This window comes from Erinaceus europaeus, chromosome 6, assembly GCF_950295315.1.
Source record: "Erinaceus europaeus chromosome 6, mEriEur2.1, whole genome shotgun sequence".
Classification (NCBI taxonomy): domain Eukaryota; kingdom Metazoa; phylum Chordata; class Mammalia; order Eulipotyphla; family Erinaceidae; genus Erinaceus; species Erinaceus europaeus.
Window position 1 is genome coordinate 26,161,957 of NC_080167.1, and position 26,813 is coordinate 26,188,769.

Consider the following 26,813-nt stretch of genomic DNA (forward strand, 5'->3'; position numbering starts at 1 on the left):
GTAGCGCACTGGGTAAAGTGCACATAGTGCAAAGCACAAGGATTCCAGTTCCAGCCCTTGGCTCTCCACCTATAGAGGGGTTGATTCACAAGTGGTGAAGCAGGTCTACAGTTATCTATCATCTCTCCCCTTCTCTGTCTTCCCCTCCTCTCTCAATTTCTCTCTGTCCTACCCAATAATAACAATAGTAGCATCAACAACAGTGGAAAAAAAGATGACCGCCAAGACCAGTGGATTTGTAGTGCAGGCACAAAGCCCCAGCGGTAACCCTGGAGTCAAAACCAAAACAAAAAACAAACAGAAAAACAGACCATGGAAAGTCAAGTCTTGGGAACCTGTACTAATAAGCTCTAGAAAAAGCACAGGAATCTGAAATCAAGAAAATATTTTGAAAGGCTTATTTTACCTAGAGATTCCCCCTTCTATTCTAGCAATTGAACTGATTTTGTGTTTGCTGAGATCCCTACACTGGAGGAAGACACTGAAATCCACATCCTCTAATAGGACTACAGAGTACTAAGCAATGAAGAGCTGACTACAGTCTCTGCTTAAAATTCATTCAGTTTTTTTTTTTTTTTTTTGCAACTAGGTTACTGATCAACTCTATAACTTATGGTGGTGCTATGGGTTGAACCTGTGACCTCAGAGCCTCAAGCATGAAAATCTTTTGCATACCATTATATTGTTTCCTGTTGTATACTTTACATTGGGTTGTTCTAGCTCTCCCCCGCCAAGAAAATTGGATCAGTCTTGCTAATTTCGTGGGCCCGCTTGGCCCCACCCCAAAAGAACCCCGGGAGGGTTCCAGAGTTCCAGAGTTGGAGAGTTGGAGAGTTGCAGAGTTAGAGAGTGCTTGGCGCCGCCGCGGGGGGAAAGAGGCAGCAGAGTTCTGTTTGGTGATTAGTTTGTCTTAGTTTATGAATCGTTGTTCCTGAATAAAGAAATACAGCTTCCCTGCCCAGCCGTGTGTCTGGTCGTCTCTGTTACCCGCCCGTGAAGCTAGCCCGGCTAGCTCAGTCGCTAGAGCCACCGAATTTTAACAACAAATAGCGCCCAACGTGGGGCTGACCTGCGCATCTCTCAGATAAGTGAAGATAATTTGGCTACCTATGTACTATGGCCTTCTCTTCTGCTTGTGAAGAGATCTCCAAAGGCCTCTGCTCTTTCTTCACGAGACTGTTTTGCTGTTTCTGGAACATTTATCTCTTGACCACTCTGTGGTTTCCACTCACTCGGGCACACTCAGAACAGCCAGCGGGAAGAGCCAGCGGGTGGGAGGCAAGGCGCGGAGCTGCTGTTTCCACCTGGTTAAACAGCCAGCCAGCCGGCTGCGCCCAGACAACCCCGTGCACCGCGCCCGCATCCCCGCAGCCCTGCAGCCCGCAGGAGGCCGATGCCACCACACAGGAGCCCGATGCCAACACGCTGGAGCCCAATGCCAACACGCAGGAGCCTGATGCCACCACGCAGGAGCCCAATGCCAGCACGCAGGCCAGCCCACAGGAGCCGGCTCTCCACTGCGTGGCGCAGGGCACTGGACGCGTGATCCCTCCACGCTGCTTGGCCACTGCGAGCAGGGCAGCAGATATGACAGGGCCATGGAACAGGGCAGCAGACATGGCAGGGCCATGGGGCAGGGCCGCGGCGGCCTATCATGGTCGCCACCCCTGGGCACCTCTGCCCGCGCCTTCTACAAGGCTGGCCTGCCCGCCCTCATGCTATGAATTCTGGAACGATTCTGGACCTCCCGGACCCCCGGGCTCCCTGCCGAAACTGGGCACACGAGATCTCCAGCTGCCGGTCCGGTCTGAAGGCAGACAAGCTGGAGTACGCAGAGATTTGTGCAGAGATCGCAACCTGCAATTCCTAGAAGTGAAGCTGCCCAAGAGACCACCACTGGACAACGCACCCCCCCCCCAACAACTAAGACAGTACATATCTAAATTCGTGTTTGAAATGACATGTCTTCGTAACAAAGGTTTCTCTCCTTGTACATTAATGACCATGTTTATGTGTATGTTTAAAGTTTGGTAAACAGTAACTTTAAGGCTAAATTCTTACTAGTCAAAGTTAAATGAAAAAGGCTTTCAACGTAATTCTCATAAAGATAAAATTAACTTACATTTAAAGTCTGAGGTAAAAATTAGTTAACAATCAATATATTTTAACTAAGTTGGTCTAAACAAAAGGTTAAATAGACTTGTTGATATGTAAAACTCTCCATTACCTTCTCTATTAGAAATGGTAGATCGCACAATGGCTATGCTAATTATTCTCATGCCTGAGGTTTTCTTTCCTGAGCACACGTTGGGTGTGTCTCCATCTTGAATGGGTGTAACAAAAGGTTAAAAAGACGTTGTTGATATGTAAAAGTCTCAAATTCCTTCTCTATTATAAATTTTAGATTGTGCTGTGGTTATGCTAATAAGAAGTTTTGTTTCATAGTAAGTAATTGCAGCCAGCTGCCTTTGGAACTCTAGGCTGTTCCCCGCCCCCATACAAATGCCTGTCGAGACAAGTACGCCCGCCAGAGGCAAGAAATGTTTTTTTAAGCTGATAAAGCTTTGCCCACAGAGGCAAAATATGGCCCCCTCAGGCCTTCCCTTGGCAGCACACTGGTTCTTGTTACTTGCTTACATGTTTCTCCATGTTTGTGCCAGTTTCTTTTTTTAAAAATGCCTGTACGATATAGGTTTCTGTTCACCCCACACCCTTGATACTGTAGTCATTTAGTTAAAAAGAAAAGGGGGAATTGTTGTATGCTTCACATTGGGTTGTTCTAGCTCTCCCCCGCCAAGAAAATTGGATCAGTCTTGCTAATTTCGTGGGCCCGCTTGGCCCCACCCCAAAAGAACCCCGGGAGGGTTCCAGAGTTCCAGAGTTGGAGAGTTGGAGAGTTGCAGAGTTAGAGAGTGCTTGGCGCCGCCGCGGGGGGAAAGAGGCAGCAGAGTTCTGTTTGGTGATTAGTTTGTCTTAGTTTATGAATCTTTGTTCCTGAATAAAGAAATACAGCTTCCCTGCCCAGCCGTGTGTCTGGTTGTCTCTGTTACCCGCCCGTGAAGCTAGCCCGGCTAGCTCAGTCGCTAGAGCCACCGAATTTTAACAACAGTTTCCCCAGCCCAAATTTTATGTATGTATTAAAGTTACTTCAAGTGGTCAGGGAGGTGGTGCAGTGGATAAAGCATTGGACTCTCAAGCATGAGGTCCTGAGTTCGATCCCTGACAGCACATGTACCAGAGTGATGTCTGTTTCTTTCTCTCTCTCCTCCTATCTTTTTCATTAATAAATAAATAAAATCTTTAAAAAATAAAGTTACTTCAAGTAGTTTTTGTATATTTTCTGGAAGGTTCCACTCCTCCACAACCACCAGCACCACTTGACTTTGGTTTGTGATGGTACTGGAGAAAGAATCTAGAAGCTCATAGCCTCAGGCACGAATGTTGTTTGGTATAACTATCATGCTACCATTTATTAGTCTTAAACTGCTAAATTAAAAACAGCAATTATAGGAAGTTGAGCGGTAGTGCATAAGGACATGTGTAAGGATCCCGGTTCGAGCCCTCGGCTCCGCACCTGCAGGGGAGATGCTTCACAGGCAGTGAAGTAGGTCTGTAGGTGTCTTTCTCTCCCCCTCTCTGTCTTCCCCTCCTCGCTCCACTTCTCTCTGTCCTATCCAACAATGACAACATCAATAACAACAACAATAATAACTATAAATCAACAATAAAAAACAAGGTCAACAAAAGGGAAAAATAAATAAATAAAATATAAAAAATTTAAAACCCCCCAGCAATTATAGTACCATTTATACTTTAAAATATAGTCAATTTTTGCAAAATTAATAAAGTAAAATACTAATATTTCAAGCATACACAGCCTGGGATAATCACAGAAGTATATTAAATATGGAGAGAATTTTTAATATAGCAAACATTTAGCAAATTTGTGATTTCTCTTTCCTGGTCTTGAATCTTGGCTATTTTAGGACTGTTTTTCTTTTCTTTTGGATTCTATTAGATATTTAATTTTTTTTTGATATTTACTTATTTATTTATTGGCTAGAGACAGCCAGAAATCGAGAGGGAAGTAGGTGACAGAGAAGGAGAGACAGAGAGACACCTGCAGCCCTGCTTCACCACTCATGAAGCTTCCCCCTGCAGGTGGGGACTGGGGATTTGAACCTGGGTTCTTGCACATTCTCACAGTTATGCTCAACCAGATGCCCCACCACTTGTTCCTGATTCTGTCCTTTATAATTTCTTTCTTTTTTTTTTGCCTCCGAGGTTATCGCTGCTACAAATCCACTGCTCCTGGAGGCCATTTTTCCCCTTTTGTTGCCCTTGTTGTTTATTGTTGTTGTTATTATTGTTGTTGTTGTTGTTGCTGGATAGGACAGAAAGAAATCGAGAAAGGAGAGGAAGAGAGGGAGGAAGAAAGATAGACACCTGCAGACCTGCTTCACTTCCTGTGAAGCGACCTGGGGGCTTGGCTCGGGATCCTTACTCAAGTCCTTGTGCTTCGTGCCATGTGTGCTTAACCCGCTGTGCTACCATTCACCTGTCGTCCTTTCTAATTTCATACTACCACAAGTAACTTGCTTTCTCAAATTACAAAAAAAATGGCCATCTGATGTTTCATCACAATCAGCCAAAAATTTAGAAGAACCCAGTTTTTGAAGCACATAGTTACACGTGACAGAAACTTTGGTGATGCTGCTGGCAGTTAATGAGCTGTGATCCTCCCCCCTTTCTTGTAACATAATAAATTTTGTTTAAGTTCTCAAGAAACAAACTGACTTCAGCCTTTTATTGTATTCTGTTGGCGGTAAATGGTTACAGAACCTCGGCATCACAGATCACTCTCCCCATAGAGCGCAGAGGAGAATGCGGTATAATCCAGGGCGCCGGGCACGCTGCCTGGGCCCGAGTAGGCGGGCATCCTCTTGATACAGTACTGAGCCTGGTCTGGGGGCAGCTCTCGGCGCAGCTCTTCAGCCAGGATGTAAGGCTGGAAAATACACAGATGGTCACAAAATCAGTTGCAGCAAACAGGAGAACACAGAAGTTTATTTTTCAATTTAATTAAAAAAAATTCTTTTTAATTATCTTTATTTGGATACACAGTCAGAAGTCAAGAGGGATAGGGGAGATAGAGAGGGAGAGAGAGAGAGACACCTGCAGCACTGCTTCACCATTCACAAAGCTTTCCCCCTGCAGGTGGGGGCTGGGGGCTTGAACCTGGGTCCTTGTGCATTGTAACTGGTGCGCTACCACCCGGCCCCTTTAATTTTATTATTATTAGATAGGACAGAGAAATTGAGAGAGGAGGAAGAGATAGGAAGGAAGAAAGAAAGGAAGGAAGGGAGGGAGGGAGGGAGGGAGGGAGGGAGGGAGGAAGGAAGGAAGGAAGGAAGGAAGGAAGGAAAGAAGGAAAGATGGAAGGAAGGGAGAAAAACACCTGCAGACCTGCATCACCACTTATGAAGTGAGCCCCTCTGCAGTCGTTGTACTTTGTACTATGTGCACTTAACCCATTGTGCCACTGCCTGACCTCCATATAAGTTTCAAATACATGTTGGGAGTCGGGCTGTAGCGCAGCGGGTTAAGCACATGTGGTGCAAAGCACAAGGACCGGCATAAGGATCCCGGTTCGAACCCTGGCTCCCCACCTGCAGGGGAGTCGCTTCACAGGCAGTGAAGCAGGTCTGCAGGTGTCTATCTTTCTCTCCTCCTCTCTGTCTTCCCCTCCTCTCTCCATTTCTCTCTGTCCTATCCAACAACGACAACAACAATAATAACTACAACAATAAAACAACAAGGGCAACAAAAGGGAATAAATAAAATAAATAAATAAAATTTTTTTTTTAAATTAAAAAAAGTTTTAAATACATGTTGCTTGAATCTTGTTTACGTTTTTTTTTTATATACTTATTTATTGTGAGAAAAGAATAAAGTTTAGGGCTTCAGGCATGCAAGTTCTGTGCTCTAGTAGGCTTAGCTGCCTCTAATCTACTTGCTTAAATTTAAAAAGGATAAAGAGCAGAGCATCAAGTAGACTTTAGTATAAGTAACGCACAAAACACTGAGGTTTACTCATAACAACCTGTGTGCTGAGGAGATAGCTTAACAGTTACGCAAAAGACTTTCATTCCTGAGGCTATGAATTTCCAGGTTTAATTTCATAATGGAGGGACTAAGTGGTGGAATACCTGGTTGAGTGCACATGTTACAATGTGTAAGGACCCGGGTTCGAGCCCCCCGGTCCCCACCTGCAGAGGGAAAGTTTTGCGAGTGGTGAAGCAGGTTTGTAGGTGTCTCTTTTCCTCTCCCTCTCACAGTCTCCCCCATCTGCTTTCAATTTCTGGCTGTGTCTAACCAATGAAGATAATTAAAACAAAATCTATATGGGAGTTGGGCAGTAGCGCAAAGGGTTAAGCGCAGGTGGCATAAAGAGCAAGGACCGACGTAAGGATCCCGGTTCAAGCCCCCCAGCTCCCCACCTGCAGGGGAGTCACTTCACAGGTGGTGAAGCAAGTCTGCAGGTGTCTATCTTTCTCTCCCCCTCTCTCCATTTCTCTCTGTCCTATCCAACAATAAAAAGCAACAAAAAGGAATAAATAAACATTTGTCAGGGGTAGATAGCATAATGATTATGCAAAGAGACTCTCATGCCTGAGATTCCAAAGTCCCAGGTTCAGTCCCCTGCACCACCAAAAGCCAGAGCTGAGCAGTGCTCTGCTAACAAAAAAAAAAGTGCATTATTGTTTTATTTTAAATTTTTTAAATTATTTATTTTCCCTTTTGTTGCCCTTGGTTTTTACTGTTGTTGTAGTTATTATTGTTGTTGTTATTGATGTCATCCTTGTTAGATAGGACAGAGAGAAATGGAAAGAGCAGGGAAAGATAGAGAGGGCGAGAGAAAGATAGACACCTACGGACCTGCTTCACCGCTTGTGAAGCGACTCCCCTGCAGGTGGGGAGGTGGGGGCTTGAACCGGGATCCTTAAGCTGGTCTTTGTGCTTTGCGCCATGTGTGCTTAACCTGCTGCACTACCACCGGACTCCCCACTATCTTTTTTCAATCCCACCGCACTACGACTCATAATTGATCAGTGCTAATAATGATGATGATGATGATAAATTTCATATCAGAAAGGTGAGGGGAGTGGTCTGGGACGTGGCACAGTGGATAAAGCACTGGGCTTTTTTTTTTTTTTTTTTTAAGATTTTTATTTATTTATTAATGAGAAACATAGGAGGAGAGAGAAAGAGCCAGATATCACTCTGGTACATGTGCTGCTGGGGACTGAACTCAGGACCTCATGCTTGAAAGTCTGATGCTTTATACACTGTGCCACCTCCTGGACCACAGCACTGGACTCTTAAGCAGGAGGTCCTGAGTTTAATCCCTGGCAGCACATGTACCAGAATGATGTCTAGTTCTTTTTCTCTCTCTCTTCCTATGTTTCTCATTAATAAATAAAATATGAAAAAATAAAAAGAAAGGTGAGGGGGAACTTGGCTTAAATAATTCACTTGAGAACATAGGGATATTTAACATGGTATAATCAACTTTTTTTTTTTCTTTTGTCAGAGGGTGAGACATAGAGAGGCTAAGAGAGAAAGAGAGATAGCTCCAGTACTATTCTACTGCTCATAAAACTCTCTGCCTGCAGGTAGGGACCAAGAGTTTGACCTTAAGTTTTTTCACATGGTAACATGTGAGTCACTATCTGCCTCCCTTGTTCTTCTGTTTGCTTTAAACTTTTTTTTTTAATTTTAAAGTATTTATTTATTTATTTATTTTTGTGACAGATGCAGAGAGAGAAAGACACAGAGAGAAACACCAGAGCCCTGCTCAGCTCTGGCTTATGGTGGTGCGGGGCAGTGAACCTGGGACTGTGGAGCCTCAGGCATGAGAGTCTGTTTGCGTAACCATTATGCTATCTACTCCCACCCTTGTTTTGTTTTTAAGATATGTGACACATGCTTTAAGAAAATAGAGTCAGGACTAGGTGATATTTCACCAGGTAGAAAACAGAAATAGCCATGTGCAAGGATCCAGCACCACATGGGAACACCTGCACTATCGCAGGTACTGTAGTGTCTCCTTACTTTCTTTTTTAAAATTAATTAAGTTACTTATTAATGAGAGGGATAGGAGGACAGAGAGAGAGAAAGAGCCAGACATCACTCAGCTACATGTGCTTCTGGGGATCGAACTCAGGACCTCATGTTTGAGAGTCCAACACTTTATTCACTGTGCCATGTGTTTCCTTACTGTCTCTCTCCTGTTTTTATCTGAAATTAAAAGGATTTAAAAAAAAAAATCTGCTGACAGTGTAAACTTCCTGGTGGGAGGGGATGGGGGGAGAGGAAATGGGTTAATTTTTTCGTATTCAGTTTATCAAAACATGCTGCAATTTAGGGTAGGGATTGGGGGTGGGGGTGTTGATTAGTCATGGTTGACTATCTCCTCACATCTGTTGGGCTACCTCCCTTTCCCCTCCACCCCCATAATAAAAGCTTCCTTTTAAAAACAAACATTCCTTTTAAGATAATCCTGTCTGATTTTTTTTTTATTCCCTTTTGTGGCCCTTATTGTTTTATTATTGTAATTACTATTATTGTCATTGTTGTTGGATAGGACAAAGAGAAATGGAGAGAGGAGGGGAAGAGAGAGGGAGAGAAACACCTGCAGACCTGCTTCACGGCCTGTGAAGTGATTCCCCTGTAGGTGGGGAGCTGGGGGCTTGAACTGGGATCCTTATGCTGCTTCTTGCACTTTGCACCACCTGTGCTTAACCCGCTGTGTTACCGCTCAACTCCCATCTTGTCTGTTTTAAGGTAATAAGCAAGGCTTTGTTGATATATGCACCCTGACTTCCTTTCTCTTCTTAGAGCACAGAATAAATTAATGATGTCCCAGACCCAAATTTATGTAGGCTGAGGTATTTTTATTGTGTGAGGAATGAGATTCAAAAGTGTTGAACTTGGGGCCAGAGAGGTAGCCCAGTAGGTCAGGTATATGCCTCTCTGTGCATGCTGCTCAGTCTGGAGTCCTGGTGCCACATGGGAGGCGCTATGGCATTGGAAGAAGTTCCAGCGCTGTGGTCTTTATCTCTCCTTCCCTATCTTTCTCTTTCTGTCATGTATGCATGAGGCCCTGGCTCTGAAAAAAAAAATCTAAATTTGCAATCAAACTTTTACATTTCTAGTCTACATGTAATAAATAGAAAGCTTCGATTTTTGAAGTAACTGAGTAGCTACAATGAACCTTGCTTCAGGGACAGGGAGCAGAAGTCAGTACCATCAAGCACAGAAAGTTCTTGGCTGGGGGCTGGGCAGTGATGCACCTGGTTAAGTGCACACAGTACGAACCACAAGGGTAGGCACAGATCCTGGTTTGAGCCCCCAGCTTCCCACCTGCAGGGGGGTTGCTTCACAGGTAGTGAAGCAGGTCTGCAGGTGTATATCTTTCTCTCCCTCTATCTTCCCTTCCTCTTTCAATTTCTGTCCTAACTTAAAAAAAAAAAAAAAAAAGTCTCCAAAAGTTGTAGTGCCTTCTTCTTCTAGCGTTGCCAGTCAACAGGTCAGGTTGAAAGCTGTCAGGAGCTGCTTGTTACTGGCTTTGAAAGTGACTGGGATCCATGTGGATTCAGTCGGCTAGGAAGGATCGTCAGTTTCCCCAATGAATGGGTACTCACGGGATGCACCACGGGAAGGTCGATCCAATGCATCTTGTAGTGCCAAGCCCCAAGAAAGATTCTTTCTTCCTTTCTCTCTATCTTTCTTTTCTTTTCTTTTTTTTTTCCGGTGTGCTCTTTTTCTCTCCCTTTCTCTTTCCTTCCTTCCTTCCTTCTTTCCTTCCTAAGATTTATTCATGAAAAGCATAGGAGGAGAGAGAAAGAAAAAGAACCAGATAACACTCTGGAAAATGCTGGGGACTGAACTCAGGACCTCACAATGTTCAATGCTGTATTCACTGCGCCACCTGCTGGACCACTATGGTTTCTTCTTCTCCTTCTCCTTCTCCTCCTCCTTCCTTTGTATCTATCTATCTATCTATCTATCTATCTATTTTCCCTTTTGTTGCCCTTGTTGTTTTTTATTGTTGTAGTTTTTGGTTTCTTCTTTTTGAACCAAACCTACCAACCTGGAATGCAAAATGATGTTGAACCAGTAAAAAAAAAAAAAAAAAAAATCACACAAAAATTCTATAAAATCACACTCTTGCTTCCTTCTAGAAGTCCCAAGTGCAAATGCCAGGCATAAAATGTCTGCACAGGACATTTTAACATAGTAACGTTTATGCACTGTTCTCTGAATTCAATCCCCATGTGGCACAATGTGGTTAGTAGCAAACTGGCTTTCACTTGGAATATGGTTTCTTTTTTTTAATGTTTTAAAAATTATTTATTTATTAGATAGAGACAGAGAAATTGAGGGGAAGGAGAGAGACACCTGCAGGCCTGCTTCACCACTCATGAAGCAGGGGACCAGAGGCTTGAACCTGGGTCCTTGTGTACTGTAATGTGATTGCTTAACTAGGTGCATCACCATCTGGCCCCTGGTTCCCTCCCCCGCATTTTTTTTTTTTTTTTTTTTTTTTACTTTCTGCTCTCTCTCTTCTTCCCCTTCCCTACAAGGATTTAAGCCTAGGATCTTGCAGGATCAGGTATGAAAGTCTTTTTGCATATCCATTATGCTATTTATTTATTTATTTATTATTTATTTGCTAGGACAGAGAGAAATTGGGGGAGGAGGCTCAAACCTGGGTCCTTGAGCTTGGTAGCATTTGTGCTTAACCGCGTCTACTACCACCTGGCCCCCTATTATGCTTATCTCCAAAGCCTCTTGCTGTTTGCTTTATTATTATTATTATTTATTTATTTATTTACCAAAGCACTGCTCAACTGTGGCTTATGGTGGTGCAAGGGATTGAACCCAGGACTCTGGAGCTTCAGGCATTAGAGTATCAACATAACCATTAAGCTATTTCCCCTGCATTCCTATTGGATTTGAAAAGTCATTTTTTTATTTGCTTGTCTTAGAAGAATGGATTGGACTATTGCACAAGCAGAAGACAATCTGTCAGTGCAGACCTTATCGGAAGCCAGGATGCGGAAGGAGGCGATGACCTGCTCAGCTGTGTCTGTGTCGGCCGTTTCTCTGGTCATGAAATCGATGAAGGACTGGAAGGTGACTGTGCCCTGTCCGTTGGGATCCACCAGGGTCATAATTCGGGCGAACTCGGCTTCACCCTGAGGAAAAGTGACAAAGAAACTTTTACTTCAACAATAAACAGACAAGTTCCTTCCTGTTTAAGACCTTAATGATGTGGTCCGGAAGGTGGCACCGTGGATAAAGCATTGGACTCTCAAGCATGAGGTCTTGAGTTCAATCTCAAAAAGCATGTGTACCAGAGTGATGTCTAGTTCTTTCTTTCTCTCCTACCTTTCTCATAAATGAATAAATAAAAATATTAAAAAATATTTATTTAAAAAAAAGAACTTAATGATCCTGGGTCTATGCTCCCAGAGGGATAAAGAACAGGAAAGCTGGGAGTTGGGCGGTAGAGCAGCGGGTTAAGCGCACGTGGTGCAAAGTGCAAGGACCAGCTTAAGGATCCTGGTTCAAGCCCCTGGCTCTCCACCTGCAGTGGAGTCACTTCACAAGCAGTGAAGCAGGTCTGCAGGTGTCTATCTTCCTCTCCCCCTCTGTCCCCCTCCTCTCTCCATTTCTCTCTGTCCTATCCAATAATGACAACATCAATAACAATAATATCTACAACAATAAAACAAGGGCTACTCCTCCCTTATAATCCATAACAGTTTTTCTAAGGTTGCAGATATGGGTTAACTATTATTTCTACAACTATTTATCTATGTTTATATGAATTTTTCTTTTTTTCTTTAGTTTTATTTATTCATGAGAATAAATAAAAATTCATGTGTATAACTTTGTTCATAGCAGCACAATTTGTAATAGCCAAAACCTGGAAGCAACCCAGGTGTCCAACAACAGATGAGTGGCTGAGCAAGTTGTGGTATATAAACATAATGGAATACTACTCAGCTATTAAAAATGGTGATTTCACTGTTTTCAGCCCATCTTGGATGAAGTTTAAAGAAATCATGTTACATGAAATAAGTCAGAAACAGAAGGATGAATATGGGATGATCTCACTCACAGGTAGAAGTTGAAAAACAAGATCAGAAGAGAAAACACAAGTAGAACCTGAACTGGAGTTGATGTATTATACACCAAAGTAAAAGACTCTAGGGTGGGTGGGGGTAGGGTGAGAGTACAGGTCCTGGAAAAGGCTGACAGATGACCTAGTGGGGGTTGTATTGTTATGTGGAAAACTGAGAAATGTTATGCATGTAAAAACTATTGTATTTACTGTTGACTGTAAAACATTAATCCCCCAATAAAGAAATATAAAAAAATAAAATATAATAAAAAAATCATCTCTCCAGTCCAGGAGAAATTATTTTAAAAAATCACCAACATATTAAAAGATATTGAACTGTACACTTTAATTTCTTTTTCCTTTCTCCCTTTGTTACTGATGGGGTTTGTTGCCTATGTGACACCACCGTTCCTGGTGACCATTCGACCCCCCCCCCCCCACGTTTTTTTCTTGACAGAGGATGAGAGATAGAGGGAGAGACAGAGAGCAGGAGAGACACTTGCAACACTGCTCCACCCCTTGTGCTCCACCACCCCTCGTACAGATGAACACCAGAGCCTTGGGCCACCCAAAGGTAACTTGTGTGCTCTACCGGGTATGCCATTCCCAGCCCTGATGTGTACATTTTTAAATCTTTATTCACTGGATAGGCACAGCCATAAATCGAGAGGGAAGGGGGAGATAAAGAGGGTGAGAGACAGAGAGACACCTGTCATACTGCTTCACCACTTGCAAAACTTTTCCTCTGCAGGTGGGGACTGGGGGCTTGAACCTGGGCCCTTTTGCACTGTAACACACACACGCTCACCAGATGCACCACCACCTGGCTCCGCTACTTTTAGACAGTAGCAGGCAACGCTTCAAAAATATTATTCTACATGGTGAAAAGTGAACCAATCCCAAGTGTGCTCTCATACTTTAAGTCAGTCATCCTTATCAGACAAATCCCATCCCAGTAAAATGTCAGCTTCTATCTTACCAAATCATAACCCATGGAAATCAAGCAGGCTCTGAAATCCTCATGATCCATCAGGCCATTCTTCCTCTGCCAATAAATACAAAAGTGAGAGAAAGAGAGAGAGAAGGTGAGAATCAGGCAAGGTAAGCAACTCTACCAAAGTAAACTAAATCCAGTAAGAAAAAGGCCACTTGGAGCTCTGCCAAGAAGACAGTGAAAGTTCTCCCTTGGGGTTTAGAAAAGGACAGTATAACAACAGGTGACAACCAAAAAGATTTTTTTACTAATATTTATTTATCCCCATTTGTTGCCCTTGTTCTTTTATTGTTGTAGTTATTATTGTGGTTGTTACTGATGTCGTCGTTGTTGGACAGGACAGAGAGAAATGGAGAGGGGAGGGGAAGCCAGAGAGGGGGAGAGAAAGACACCTGCAGACCTGCTTCACCACTTGTGATGCCCTGCAGGTGGGGAGCCAAGGACTCGAACCGGGATCCTTATGCCGGTCCTTGAGCTTTGCACCACATGCGCTTAACCTGCTGCGCTACCACCTGACTCCCCCAAAATGATTTCTTAAGAATAAAATAGAGGGAGCCAGGCGGTGGCGCAGCCAGTTGAGTGCACGTGGCGCAAAGCACAAGGACCAGCGTAAGGATCCCAGTTTGAACCCCCGGCTCCCACCTGCAGGGGAGTCGCTTCACAGGTGGTGAAGCAGGTCTGCAGGTGTTTATCTTTCTCTCTCCCTCTCTGTCTTCCTCAGCTCTCTTGATTTCTCTCTATCCTTTCCAACAACAACGACAGGAACGACGACGACAACAACAAAGACAATGATAAGCAAGGGCAACAAAAAGGGGGAAAAAAACAGTAATAATAAAAAAAAAAGAACAAAGTAGAGTGTGTGACCTGGGAGGTGGTACAGTAGATAAAGTTTTGGACCAGCAAGCATGAAATCCTGACTTCAATCCCCAGCATCACTTGTCCCAGAGCAATGCTCTGGTTCCTTCTCATTGGTAAATAAATCTTTACTAAAATCCCCTTAAAGGTGTCAGCATTCCTAGTGTAATGCACCAAAATAAAAGACTCTGGGGTGGGTAGGGAAGAGAGTTCAGGTCCTGGAACAGGTTGGCAGAAGACCTAGTAGGGGTTGTACTGTCATGTGGAAAACTGGAAAATGTTATGCATGTACAAACTATTGTATTTACTGTCGACCGTAAAACATTAATCCCCCAGTGAAGAAATAATTAAAGAAGAAAGACCTCAGCATTCCTAGAATTCAAACAAATGGAAAGTCACCCTCACAGACTCTCAGGCCTGCAGAATGACTCATCCTAACATAAACTCAGCCTTCCCGAGAAGATGGTCTGAGAGAATGCTGCTACCCAGTCAAGAAAATGTCAGGTGAGGGGCAGAGACCCAAATTCTACTGAAAATAATGTTTTTTCACATAAGGCCATAGATATGAAAAAAGTATAAGGCAGCACTGAAGATTTTCCTGAAGGCTCTGAGAGGACAACTCAGATTCAAGCATCACTGCAATTTTAAAAAAATATTTATTTATTTATTTTTCCTTTTGTTGCCCTTGTTTTTTTTTATTGTTGTAGTTTTTATTGTTGTTGCTGATGTCACTGTTGTTGGATAGGGCAGAGAGAAATAGAGAGAGGAGGGGAAGACAGAGAGGGGAAGAGAAAGACAGACACCAGCAGACCTGCTTCGCCACTTGTGAAGTGACTCCCCTACAGCTGGGGAGCCGGGGACTCGAACCGGGATCCTTACGCGGGTCCTTGCACTTTGCACCACGTGCGCTTAACCCATTGCGCTATCACCCGACTCCTCATCACTGCAAATTTAAAGGGGGCTGGGCAGTGGTGTACCTGGATAAGTGCATGTGTTACAATGTGCAAAGATCCAGGTTCAAACCCCAAGTCCCCACCTACAGGGGGAAAAGTTTCAAGAGCAGTGAAGCAGTGCTGTAGGTGTCTCCCTCTCTTTTCATTTAATTTTTTGTTATTTTTAAATATTTATTTATTTATTGGATAGAAACAGAAATTGAGAGGGAAAGGAGAGATAGGGAGAAAAGAGAGACACCTGCATTACTCCTTTACCCTTTGCAACCTTCCTCCCTGCAGCTGGGGACCAACGGCTTGAACTCAGGTCGTTGTGCACTGTAGCATGTGCACTCAACCAGAGGCCCCACCACTTGGCCTCTCTATCTCCCCATTCCCTCCCAATATCTCTTTGTCTTTATCCAATAAATATAATAAAAAGTATCAAAAATTAAAGATAAGAAAATACTTTAGCAGGTAGATAGCATAATGATTATGCAAAGAGACTCTCATACCTAAGGCTCCAAGCCCCAGGTTCAATCCCCAGCACTACCACAAGCTAGAGATAAGCAGTGCTCTGGGAAGGAAAAAAAATGCTTTAGAGCTTGGGATACTGTTCAGTGGCAGAACTTTACATAGACGAGGCCCTGAATTTGATATCCTTAGCATGTCCACTACCAAAAAGCTATTGAGGAAGCTAATAGTTAAATAGAAGATCATTATTATTATTGTTGTTATTTTATCAAAGCACTGCTGAGCTCTGGCATCAGCATGCTAGGGTCTGAAATGGGGGACTTTTTCAGCCTCAGGCATGAAAGTCTTTTCACATAACCATATGCTATCTCCCTAGCACTACAAAGTTATTTCTCTCTTCCTTCCTTCATTATTATTTTATTGACACCAGAGTTATCACTGGGCCTTGGTGCCTAGCATTCCTGGTGGCCACTTTTCCCCTTTCCTTTATTTGATAGGCCAGAGAGAAATGGAAAAACTAGGGGGAGTTTGATAGAGAAAAGGAGTGAGAGAGAGAGACAGACACCTGCAGTACTTGCTTCACCACTCATGGCTTATGATGGTTCTGGGGATTGAACCTGGGATCTTGGAACCTCAGACATGAGGGTCTTCTTGCATAACCATTATGCTATCTCCCTAGCCCTCAGATCAATTTTCATCTTCCCTTTCCTCTAGCTCTTAAATCATGCTACAGTCGGCGGCCAGATGTCTATCTCAATCCACCTCAGCTCTAGCCTCTTTTCTTCATGCCTGCAGCTCCTGGCCCACAGCCCAGAGGTTCATACTTTCCTATTCTCACTTCTCCATGAGTCTCCAGTCTGACCTTTAGGTTCCCTTTCCCTTTCCCTCTCTCCCCGCTCCATTTTACCCACAGCTGCCAGTCACATTTTTTTTTTTTTTAAAAGCACAGCTTTGATCATGTTACACTTGTGTTCTAGAACATTCAGTAAGTACTCCTCAGGTCATAGCCTCTGCTCCCAGCTGTTTCTATTTTTACTTTTTCATGAGATGATAAGACAAAGTGGATCCATAGCCTTCACACCTCTCCCCCACTTTCTCAAACAAACTTTGTCCCCCCTCTTGATATCGAATACCTAATATTTAAGCAAGTGTTTAAACTTGGCATGTTTCACACAGTCCTCCTCTAGACTTTTTTTTTTCCCCTACAAAATTTAGTCATTATCTTGGATTGAAATAAATGTGCTTTTTGTGAGAAATGTTCTCTAAGAAAGCCTGAAGGGACAGTGATCAGTTATAGAGACAAGGATCAGTTATTTTACTCTATAGGGTAAAAAAAATTGACTTGAAATTCAATGAATGAAATCTGGGCTATATAAGAGCTTTTTTTTTTTTTTTTTTTACCCCCACAGGGAAAAAAAAAACGTGTGTTGAAGTTATGCTAATGTCAAGGGGCGAAGGGTAGATAGCATAATGGTTATGCAAACAGACTCTCATGCCTGAGGCTCTAAAGTCCAGGTTCAATCCCCTTCACCACCATAAACCAGAGCTGAACAGTGCTCTGGTTAAAAAAAAAAAAAAAGTTATGCTAATATCAACATATAATTCTTTACTTATGCCTTAGTTTTCTGTCTAAAAATGTACCTGAACTCAGATCCGGTTGGCCTAGCCCAAGGCATGTCAAAAGTAATATATCTGTAAGTCTTAATAGGGTCTGATATAAAGTGATGGGATTATCTATTTTGTGAATCTTCAGCAAATGGAATGTGGTCTTAAAAACCACTTTAGTCATATGACAAATACATTGGGAATTTTTCATATAAATACTTGATTGCATGCAATATTATTTAAAGCAAAATACGGGGGTTGGGCAGTAGCATATCAGGTTAAAGTGCACTTGATGCAAAGCGCCGGGACCAGCCGTGGGGATCCTAATTTGAGCCCCTGGCTCCCCACCTGCAGGGGAGTCACTTCACAGACTATGAGGCAGGTCTGCAGGTGTCTATCTTTCTCTCCTCCTCTCTGTTTTCCCCTCCTCTCTCGATTTCTCTCTGTCCTATCCAACAATGAATGACATCAATGACAACAATGATAACCATAACAAGGCTACAACAAGGGTAGCAAAAGGGAAAAAAAATGGCCTCCAGGAGCACAAATACATTTGAAAATATCCCCAGCATTGCCTTTCAGGTAGCCAGAGGGAGAGAAGTACCCTGTCAAAGTGGTTGAAGGAGGCCCTGAACTCATTCATCTGCTCCTGGGTGATGCCCTTTGCGTCCCTCGTCAGGATCTGGGTCTCCACTTCATTGATGGTTCTAGCGATAGTTGTCAGCAGCAGCTCCCATCCGACACGAATGTGCTACCAAGGAAAGAGGGAAACGATCAGCTCTAGGCTTTTTGACCACATCAGCCTTGCTTCCTCATAGTCATAAAAAGGTCAGTCAGTCCAAAGGGAGATAATTAGGGCTTATTCTCTAAGCATTCCTGAATCCTGACTTTTTTGTTGTTGTTGTTGCCAAATTCGATAGTGCTGAGTTCTCTTTATAGTGACAACTGGCACTTTGTAGATGGCCTGTACAATGCCTCATCAATTTGTCACTAGAGATATCTTTCCATTTACCAAGTAGCAGAATGGGCCACAGATTACACTTAATTATAGCCAAGTGGAACCCAACTGGTAGAAATGTAACAGTCCAATTTCTGGAGCAGTACAAATCATTGTTCGGATTATGAAAATGATGATGTGCACTAAGAATTACATAGTGCCTGTTATAATTTTTCAGGTTGACTGACAGGGGGAAAAAAGATCACAGTAATCCCTAACTTTTGTACTTGTACAACTTATCAGGAGACAGCCTGAGAAGGTGACATAGTCCTTGAAGTAATAGCAGCACAGGGCTGGCGGCCTGGCCCTGTACCTCCATGGTGTAGTTAGTGTGCTTGTTGTCAAAGACCAGGGCCTCCTGGATGAGCTGGTGATCTCCTTCCAGCTTGTCGATGTTGTTCTTGTAGTTAATGATGTTGTGTTCATACTGTTTCAGCTGATTCATCTGGTCTTCCAGGGCTCCTGTGATCTGGATGGAGCTCCGGGCAATCTCCTGATGGAGGCAAGGACAGGGGAGAGAAATAAGGCAGGTCAGCCTCTTAGGTAACTACCTGGAAGCCATCACTCCTGAATCTGCTTCAGATGCTCTACTGGCATTAGTTGGCAGGTAAGGTGACAACTGATTGTCTCAGGTGAAAGGGGAGAAAAGGGCAGTACCACAGATGAGACAAGTTCTAGTTCGACTCTGTCTAGAGAATAGGGGTGAGGAGGAATCAACCAAGATCCAAAACAACTAATAAAAGGGGATAAGAAATGAGAATGTCATGGGGGTTGGGCCATAACATAGTGGGTTAATTGCACATGGTGCAAAGTGCAAGGACTGGTGTTAAGGATCCTGGTTCGAGCCCCCAACTCCCCACCTGCAGGGAGGTCACTTCACAACGCAGTGAAGCAGGTCTGCAGGTGTCAGTCTTTATCTCCCCATCTCTGTCTTCCCCTCCTCTCTCCATTTCTCTCTTTGTCCTATCCAACAATGATGGCATCAACAACAACAACAATAACTACGAACTATGACAACAATTGAAAAAAAGGGCAACAAAAGGGAAATTTTTTTTGGAGGGGATTTAAAAAAAAAATGAGAATGTCAGTCTTCTTCCTGTGAGGATGGAGCTGGGTTAGAACTGCCATGTCCTGGAAGGTATGAACTGCATGAATAAAGCTGCCAGATAGGCCTCAGACCACTGGCAACTCCAATTGAGGGCAAAATAATTTTGTATATCTCTAGGTTTTCTCTCCTTATCATTAACATATTATTTCCAAAAGGAAATTTGAAACAAACAAACAAATAAACAGATAAATCCATAAGCGGCTCTTGGTTGTTCTCGGTGATGAAGTGAACCCAGATATTAGTGTCACTCAAAGATCACTTCTCCTTAAATCTTCTAATAATACAAAGTATTTGTAATGCTTCACGTGTGTTCCCCAGGGATGGGAGATTAAAAATCTAGGTTCTGCAGAGGCTAAACAAGGAGTAAGAAGTCAACCTGTTTCAAACAGTATTATTATTCGGTCACCTCAGGCACCAATTCTGAGGTTGGTGAAAAGCTCTCTAAAAGGCACCAACCTACCTCCATCTTGTTCTGGATCCAAGGCCCCACAGCATTTGCCTGTGCAGCAAATTGGCGCCGCAGACGCTCATTGGTGTGCTGGCGGGCTAGTTCCTCCTGCAGGGATTGATCCCGGATGGGCACCAGCTGCTTCACCTACCAGGGATCAAGGTTAACAAGGTTAGTGGACAGCTTTGGTCCAGGTGACATGACCCAGTTAGCACCTCAAGGAGTGCAAACAGAGACAGAGGGGTGGAGAGAGGGAGAAGAGGGGATGAAGGCAAAGTGGGAAGAGGAGAGAAAATTCCTACTCTAGGGACTAAAGGGGGAGTTCAGTTTAGCCTTTATCACGACTCAGTGCCAGCGAGTACTGCCAAAGACCAGGTACTGTGGCATCAGGGACACTGACCTTTCTTTCAGTCAGAGTCTCTGGGCCAGTAGTACTAAACTCAAGCACTACATCCAGAGTGCAGAGGAAGAAAACGAACACCTTTGTCTTCATTATCTCTAATTGGAAGTTAGCATTTCTGGGGACCGGGCGGTGGCACACTGGGTTAAGCGCACGTAGTAAAAAGTGCAAGGGTCCTGGTTTGAGCCCCTGGCTCCCCACCTGTGTGTGTGTGTGCGGGTCATTTCACAAAGCAGTGAAGCAGGTCTGCAGGTGTCTATCCTTCTCTATCTTCTCCCCTCTCAATTTCTCTCTGTCCTATCCAAAAAAAAAAAAAAAAGCCACAAAAGCAGTGGATTCATAGTGCAGCCCCCAGCGATAACCTTGGAGGCAAAAAAAAAAAAAAAAAAAAAAGAAAGTTAGTATTTCCTCTAGTTATAAATGTGGACAGCAGATTCACAGACGTATATAGACCAGGGCTTTGAGCCTGGGTCCTTAAGCACTCGAATATATATGCTCAACTGGGTGCCACCTAGCCCTCTGACATCAAGCACAAGACAAAGATGTCTACTCTCACCATGATGACTCAACATAATATTACTAATAAAAGCCTCGTCAGGGCAATAGGGGGAAAAATTGATTATCTACATTTTAACACTATGCTTCCTTCATAACTTCAAAATACATGTATGAGTATACAAATATTATTATCAAAAGGGATTCAAAGGACTGCCCACACTGCCAAACAGACCCTAAGACTAAGAAACTCTATTAAGTTCATGAGCTCAACTTTATATAACATCGGACCACAGCAAAGGATTGTATGTGGCCTATATGTCTTCTACTGCATCTGTGCTCTGCGGTTTCATGTCTTAAAATTTTTATTGATGATTTAATGGTAGCATTAAGATTATAATATAAGATCATAATATTACAGGGGTATAGTTCCACATCCTACCCGCCACAACAGTTAGGTACCATCACCATAGTTCTCAGAAAGTCTTAGAAATAGTTTGGTTACATTTATTTATTTATTTATTTTCTTGCAAGTTTATGAGCTTCAATTCCGCACATAAGTGAAACCATGTACAAGGTGTTTTTCACTTTCTTACTTATTTCACTAAGCAGAATCTACTCTAGATCCACTGGTTTTTGTCCCAAAGGACACAGTATCTTCTTTTAAAAATGCAACTTACATCTTAATGCTAGCTCTCTTTGAATCAACAGACAAAAGAGGTAACTGAGAAGTCTTTTTTGTCTCTTCTGCAAAACTACGGCTAAAGATATTATTACTCAATGTTTCTTTCACAGAAATGCATGTGGTCAATATGCTTTATAACATGGTGGCAGAAAAAAATCTGTTTCATTTAAAAAAAATAACAGACTCCCCTTTCCCCTGCAGAGGAAACTACTTAGCTGAGTATGTTTCTCTTTTTCACTATAGTGCAGAGTGGGGGTAGATAGCATAATGGTTATGCAAAGAGATTCTCATGCCTGAGGCTCCAAAGTCTGCGGTTCAATCCCCCACACCACCATAAACCAGAGCTGAGTAAAAATAAATAAATAAATAAAAATTAAAAAAAGAATAGTGCTAAATTTAAAGCTGAAATGCAATCACTAACTAGTGTCTCTTAGGTGAAAATCATTTTTCTTCCTATTAACTGTTTTCCAATATCTTTTACTTTGTTTATAACAGGGGTGAAGACTTTTTCTGTTAAGGACTGTTTGGATATTTATAATATCATCAATGGGTCATAAAACTTAAGATTTAGCATTTAATGTCACTATGAAAAGTGTTCCAAAATTTGTGGAATTTTGTGTCCTGCCTGTGGCTGCTTTGGCAGGACCAGACCAAATGACAAACAGACATTCTCCACCCCTGGTTTGTAACAAAAACAATGTGTTTGTGTGTGTGCATGCCACCAAGGTTATTGCTGGGGCTCAGCGCTGGCACTATGAATCTACCATTCCCAGTGGCCACCTTTTCTTTTTTTCTTTTCTTTTTTCTTTCTATTTTGTTTGTTAGGACAGAGAGCGGGAGATAGGGAAAGAGAAATATAGACATCTACAGACGTGCTTTACTGCTTGTCAAAGTGTCCTCCGTGCAGGTGGGGAGGGGGACTCAAACCTGGGTCCTTGTACATGGTTACCCAGCCCCTATGCATATATATATATATATATATATATATATTCCTTTTTTGTTGCCCTTGTTGCTTTTTCATTGTTGTTATAGTTATTATCATTGTTAGATGGGACAGAGAGAAATGGAGAGAGAAGGGGAAGACAGAGAGGGGGAGAGAAAGACAGACGCCTGTAGACCTGCTTCACTGTTTGTGAAGCGACTCCCCTGCAGGTGGGGAGCCAGGGGCTTGAACCGTGATCCTTACACCAGTCCTTGCACTTTGCACTATGTGCCCTTAACCCACTTTACTACCACTGACTCCCGCATGTGTGTATTTATAGCAAGTCACTTCAAAGACACATGAGAACTTATTCCTTAAAGAGTCTATATTATTATGCTCCCAGAGGGATAGAGAATGGGAAAGCTATCGGGGGAGGGGGTGGGATATGGAGATTGGGCGGTGGGAATTGTGTGGAGTTGTACCCCTCCTACCCTATGGTTTTGTTAATTAATCCTTTCTTTAATAAAAAAAAAAATTAAAAAAAAAGAAAAAAAAAGAGTCTATATTATTGATTTGTCAGAAAAGTCATGACTCATTTTTGCATTGAAAACCATAGAAAAATGTTTTATAACTTTTCTAACAACCCAATATATATCTACAAATACACATGCTCACTGTGCTAATACTTATACTGAGATACTGTGCTATAATTTAAACCATGAAAATGAGTTTTAAAAATGAGAGCAAAAAAATCAAGTGATCCCATTTTTATAGAAGTGTGTACTTCTAACCCATGTATTCAATATTTCTTAAAACTGAAAAGGCAGCAAGTTAGTAGAAATACTTTCTTTGGGGACTGGGTGGTGGTGCACCTGTTTGAGTATACATGTCACAATGCGCAAGGACCTGGGTTTGAGCCCCCATTCCGCACCTACAGGGGGAAAGCTTCACAAATGGTAAAGCAGGTTTTCAGGTCTCTCTCTCTCTCTCTTCCCTCTCAATTTCTGGTTGTCTCTATCCAATAAATAAACAAACATAATTTTAAAAAGAAATTCCTTCCTCAGATAGTTTTCTAAGCTTTTTTTTTTTTTTTTTTTTTTGCATTTAAAATTCACATTTGGGACATGCCTGTCCTACAGGCTAAAAATTCTTAATGAAGTACTACAAGTAAGCTTTTCCCACCAAACTTTCAATTGTGGTTTTAAAAATAGTTTCTCTGTGGGTTTATTATTATTATTATCTTTATTTATTTATAGGATAGAGACAGCCAGAATTTGAGAGGAAGGGGTAGACAGAGTGAGAGAAGCAGAGAGATACCTGCAGCCCTGCTTCATTACTTGTGCAACTTTCCCCCTACAGGTGGGGACCGAGAGCTTGAATCTGGGTCCTTGCACACTATAATATGTGCACTTAACCAGGTGTACCACCACACAGCCCCTCTTTGTGGATTTTATTACTATGTTTCAGTACCTGTACTGATCTTGTGAATATTGACATCATTTTCCTTTTCTTAATTATCTTTATTTATTTATTGGATAGAGACAGCCAGAAGTCAAGAGGGAAAGGGGAGACAGAGAGGAAGAGAGACAGAGACACACCTGCAGTGCTGCTTTTCCCTTGTAGATGGGGACCAGGGGCTCAAACCCAGGTCCTTGCACATTGTAATATGTGTGCTCAATCAGGTGTGTCACCACCTGGCCCCTTGACATAATTTCCCTTAATGTGGGGGCTAGGTGGTGCACCTGGTTGAGCGCACATGTTACAATGCACAAGGACCCAGGTTCGAGTCCCTAGTCCCCACCTGCAGGGGGAAAGCTTTGTGAGTGGTGAAACAGTGCTGCAGGTGTCTCTCTGTCAATCTTCCTCAATATTACTTCCTTCCCTCTCGATTTCTGGCTGTCTCTATCCAATAAATAAATAAAGAAAATTAAAAAATTTAAAAAAATTCCGTAATGCAAACCACCTCTACTTTCTTTCTTTCTTTCTTTCTTTCTCTTTTAAGATTTTTATTTATTTATTAATGAGAAACATAGGAAGAGAGAGAAAGAGCAAGACATCACTCTGGTACATGTGCTGCCAGGGATTGAACTCAGGACCTCATGCTTGAGAGTCCCACGCTTTATCCACTGAGCCACCTCCCAGACCACCACCTCTACTTTCTTTCCTTATAAACCATACAGATTGCTGAGTAGCGTTTCAGAGTTTCACACAGCTCACATGCAAAATCTGGGACAATTAAAAGCCCTTACTATCAAGCAAAATCCAGCCGTCATTCTGATGCTTCTTCCCTCAAGCTCAGCTTTCCCCTCTGCACTCCATTCCCAAACTTCAGTCACCCACCTTGTCCCACTTCATCCGGAGTTCATCCATGGTGACAGTGCTGTAGGGATTGCTTGAGCTGATCCGGATGTTGTAGCTCTGAATCACCTTCTCCACCTCGTTCTGGATGGCCATGATGGACTGCCGCTCCCCATCGGCCTCAGGCAGCGTGGCCTTGAACTGCTCGTGGGCAGTGATCAGACTCTAACCCAGAAACAGATAAATGTTTTATTTCAGTGTTCCTTTTAGAGGCCTCAACAGCCTCTTCTGCACACACACGAATGCCCTTACAACTGCAAGAATCTCTCAAGGAAAAGATTCTTGAAACTTCAGAAGAAGCTGTAAGAGGCACAAATAGTGTGTTCTCTGAAAAAACAGATCAACTGTGTAATTGGTGACTATTAATCCAAAGTCTTCAAAAAATCACTTCATTTTTGGGGCCAGGTGATGGTGCACCTAGTCAAGCACACACATTACAGTGTGCAAGGACCAAGGTTCAACCCTTGGTCCCCACCTGCAGGGGTAAAGTTATAGGAGCATTGAAGCAGGTCTCTCTGTTTCTGTCCCTTTTTCTCCCCCTCCCTTCTCAGTTTCTCTCTATCCCTGTCCAATAATAAATAGATAAAGGTGTGTATTAAAAATATTTTACAAATCATTGTATATATTTTAAATATTTATTTATTCTTGTTTTTATTGTTGTTATTGATGTCGTTGTTGTTGGATAGGACAGAGAGAAATGGAGAGAGGAGGGGAAGACAGGGAGGGGAAGAGAAAGATAGACATCTTCAGACCTGCTTCACTGCCTGTAAAGCGACTCCCCTACAGGTGGGGAGCCAGGGGCTTGAACCAGGATCCTTACACCGGTTCTTGCACGTTGCACGCCACCTGCGCTTAACCCGCTGCGCTACCACCCGACTCCCAAATCATTGTAGTTTTTACAAAGTCATGTTTGCTTTTATTGTTTTTTTAACTTCCAGGTATTGATTATATCTTACTCACAAAGAGAACTTAACTTAGAGGTCCTTTTTTAAAAATAAAATTTTATTTATTTATTTTTATTTTGATAGGACAGAGAGAAATTGAGGGAAGTAAGTGAGGTGAGGGAGATGGGGAGAGAGAGACAGAGAAAGAGAGAGAGGGCTCTGCTGCCCTGTTTCACCACATATAAAGCTTTTCCCCTACAAGTGGGGACCAGGGGCTTGAACCTGAGTCCTTGCACATGGTAATGTGTGCGCTCAGACAGGGTGCGCCACCACATGTTCCCCTTAGCTGTCCTTTCTAATGACCAACATGTTGTCCAACAAAGTTCAACATTTGCTGCCTTTATAACTAAAGGTCACCGGAGGCAGTATATTTCCACTCCTCAAAAAGAGGCATCAGAAAAATCGAATCTTCTCCTCTAAGGCCTTACAACAATAAACCCCAGTGGTCAGGGAGGCAGTGCAGTAGGGAAAGCACTCAGTCTATAAACAATGAAATCTTGAGTGACATTCCCTGGCATCACATATGCCAGAGTGATGCTCTGGTTTTTTACGGTCACTTTGTCGCTTACGAAATAAGTTAAACAAATCATTAAAATAGAAATAAACTCCAGGGCAGGGTACACAGAATAATGGTTAACACAAAAAAGATTTTCATGCCTGAGGCTCCAAGTATCGGGTTCAATCTCCTTGTACCATAAGCTAAGATGAGCAGTGTTCCTCTGGTCCTTCTCTCTAACTGTATCTTTCCTCTCTGTGTGTCTCTGTCCCATTAAAATAAAATAAAATAAAATAAAATAAAATAAAATAAAATAAAATATATATCAAAAAAGAAATAAATTCCAGTTATCAATGTATCCTCCTTTGACCTAACATGGGAGACAGCAGACTCAATTTAGGTGAAAAGAGTTATGATGTGAACTACCTTCAAGTACAAAGCTAACTTCACTGCCAGCACTTTTTTTAGTAAACAAAGAAATAACCTTAAGTATGGTTTCCAAAGTGTAGTTAGAGTCTCACTTATTAAAAATAATAAACAAACAAATAAACAAAAGCATTTTAGGTTGCTAACCTCTGCTGTATGCTTGTATCTAAAAGATACAAGTAGTGGCCAGTACTGTGATTTTTAAAAAAAGTTAATTAATATTTTTCATTTATTTATTTATTTATTTATTTATTGTCTGTTTCTCATGATACATTTTTTGTTTTTGTTTTTTTTTAATATTTATTTTCCCTTTTGTTGCCCTTGCTGTTTTTTATTGTTGTAGTTATTATTGTTGTTGACGTTAGATAGGACAGAGAGAAATGGAGAGAGGAGGGGAAGACAGAGAGGAGGAGAGAAAGAGAGACACCTGCAGACCTGCTTCACTGCCTGTGAAGCGACTCCCCTGCAGGCGGGGAGCCAG

The 26,813-nt window shown here is 42.5% G+C and overlaps 1 protein-coding gene across 1 annotated transcript in view; it reads right to left on the minus strand.

Moving 5' to 3' along the window:
- Window positions 1-4,793: 4,793 nt before the first annotated feature.
- Window positions 4,794-26,813, minus strand: part of ACTN2 (actinin alpha 2) — a 109,925-nt gene continuing 87,905 nt past the window's right edge. The window contains exons 15-21 of the mRNA XM_007527894.3: window positions 24,449-24,631; window positions 19,619-19,753; window positions 18,364-18,543; window positions 17,658-17,804; window positions 13,176-13,241; window positions 11,106-11,264; window positions 4,794-5,008 (exon numbers count right to left, since the gene is read on the minus strand). Of these exons, the coding sequence (XP_007527956.1) occupies window positions 4,850-5,008; window positions 11,106-11,264; window positions 13,176-13,241; window positions 17,658-17,804; window positions 18,364-18,543; window positions 19,619-19,753; window positions 24,449-24,631 (1,029 nt within the window). The 3' untranslated portion in view covers window positions 4,794-4,849. The remainder of the gene's footprint in view (window positions 5,009-11,105; window positions 11,265-13,175; window positions 13,242-17,657; window positions 17,805-18,363; window positions 18,544-19,618; window positions 19,754-24,448; window positions 24,632-26,813) is intronic.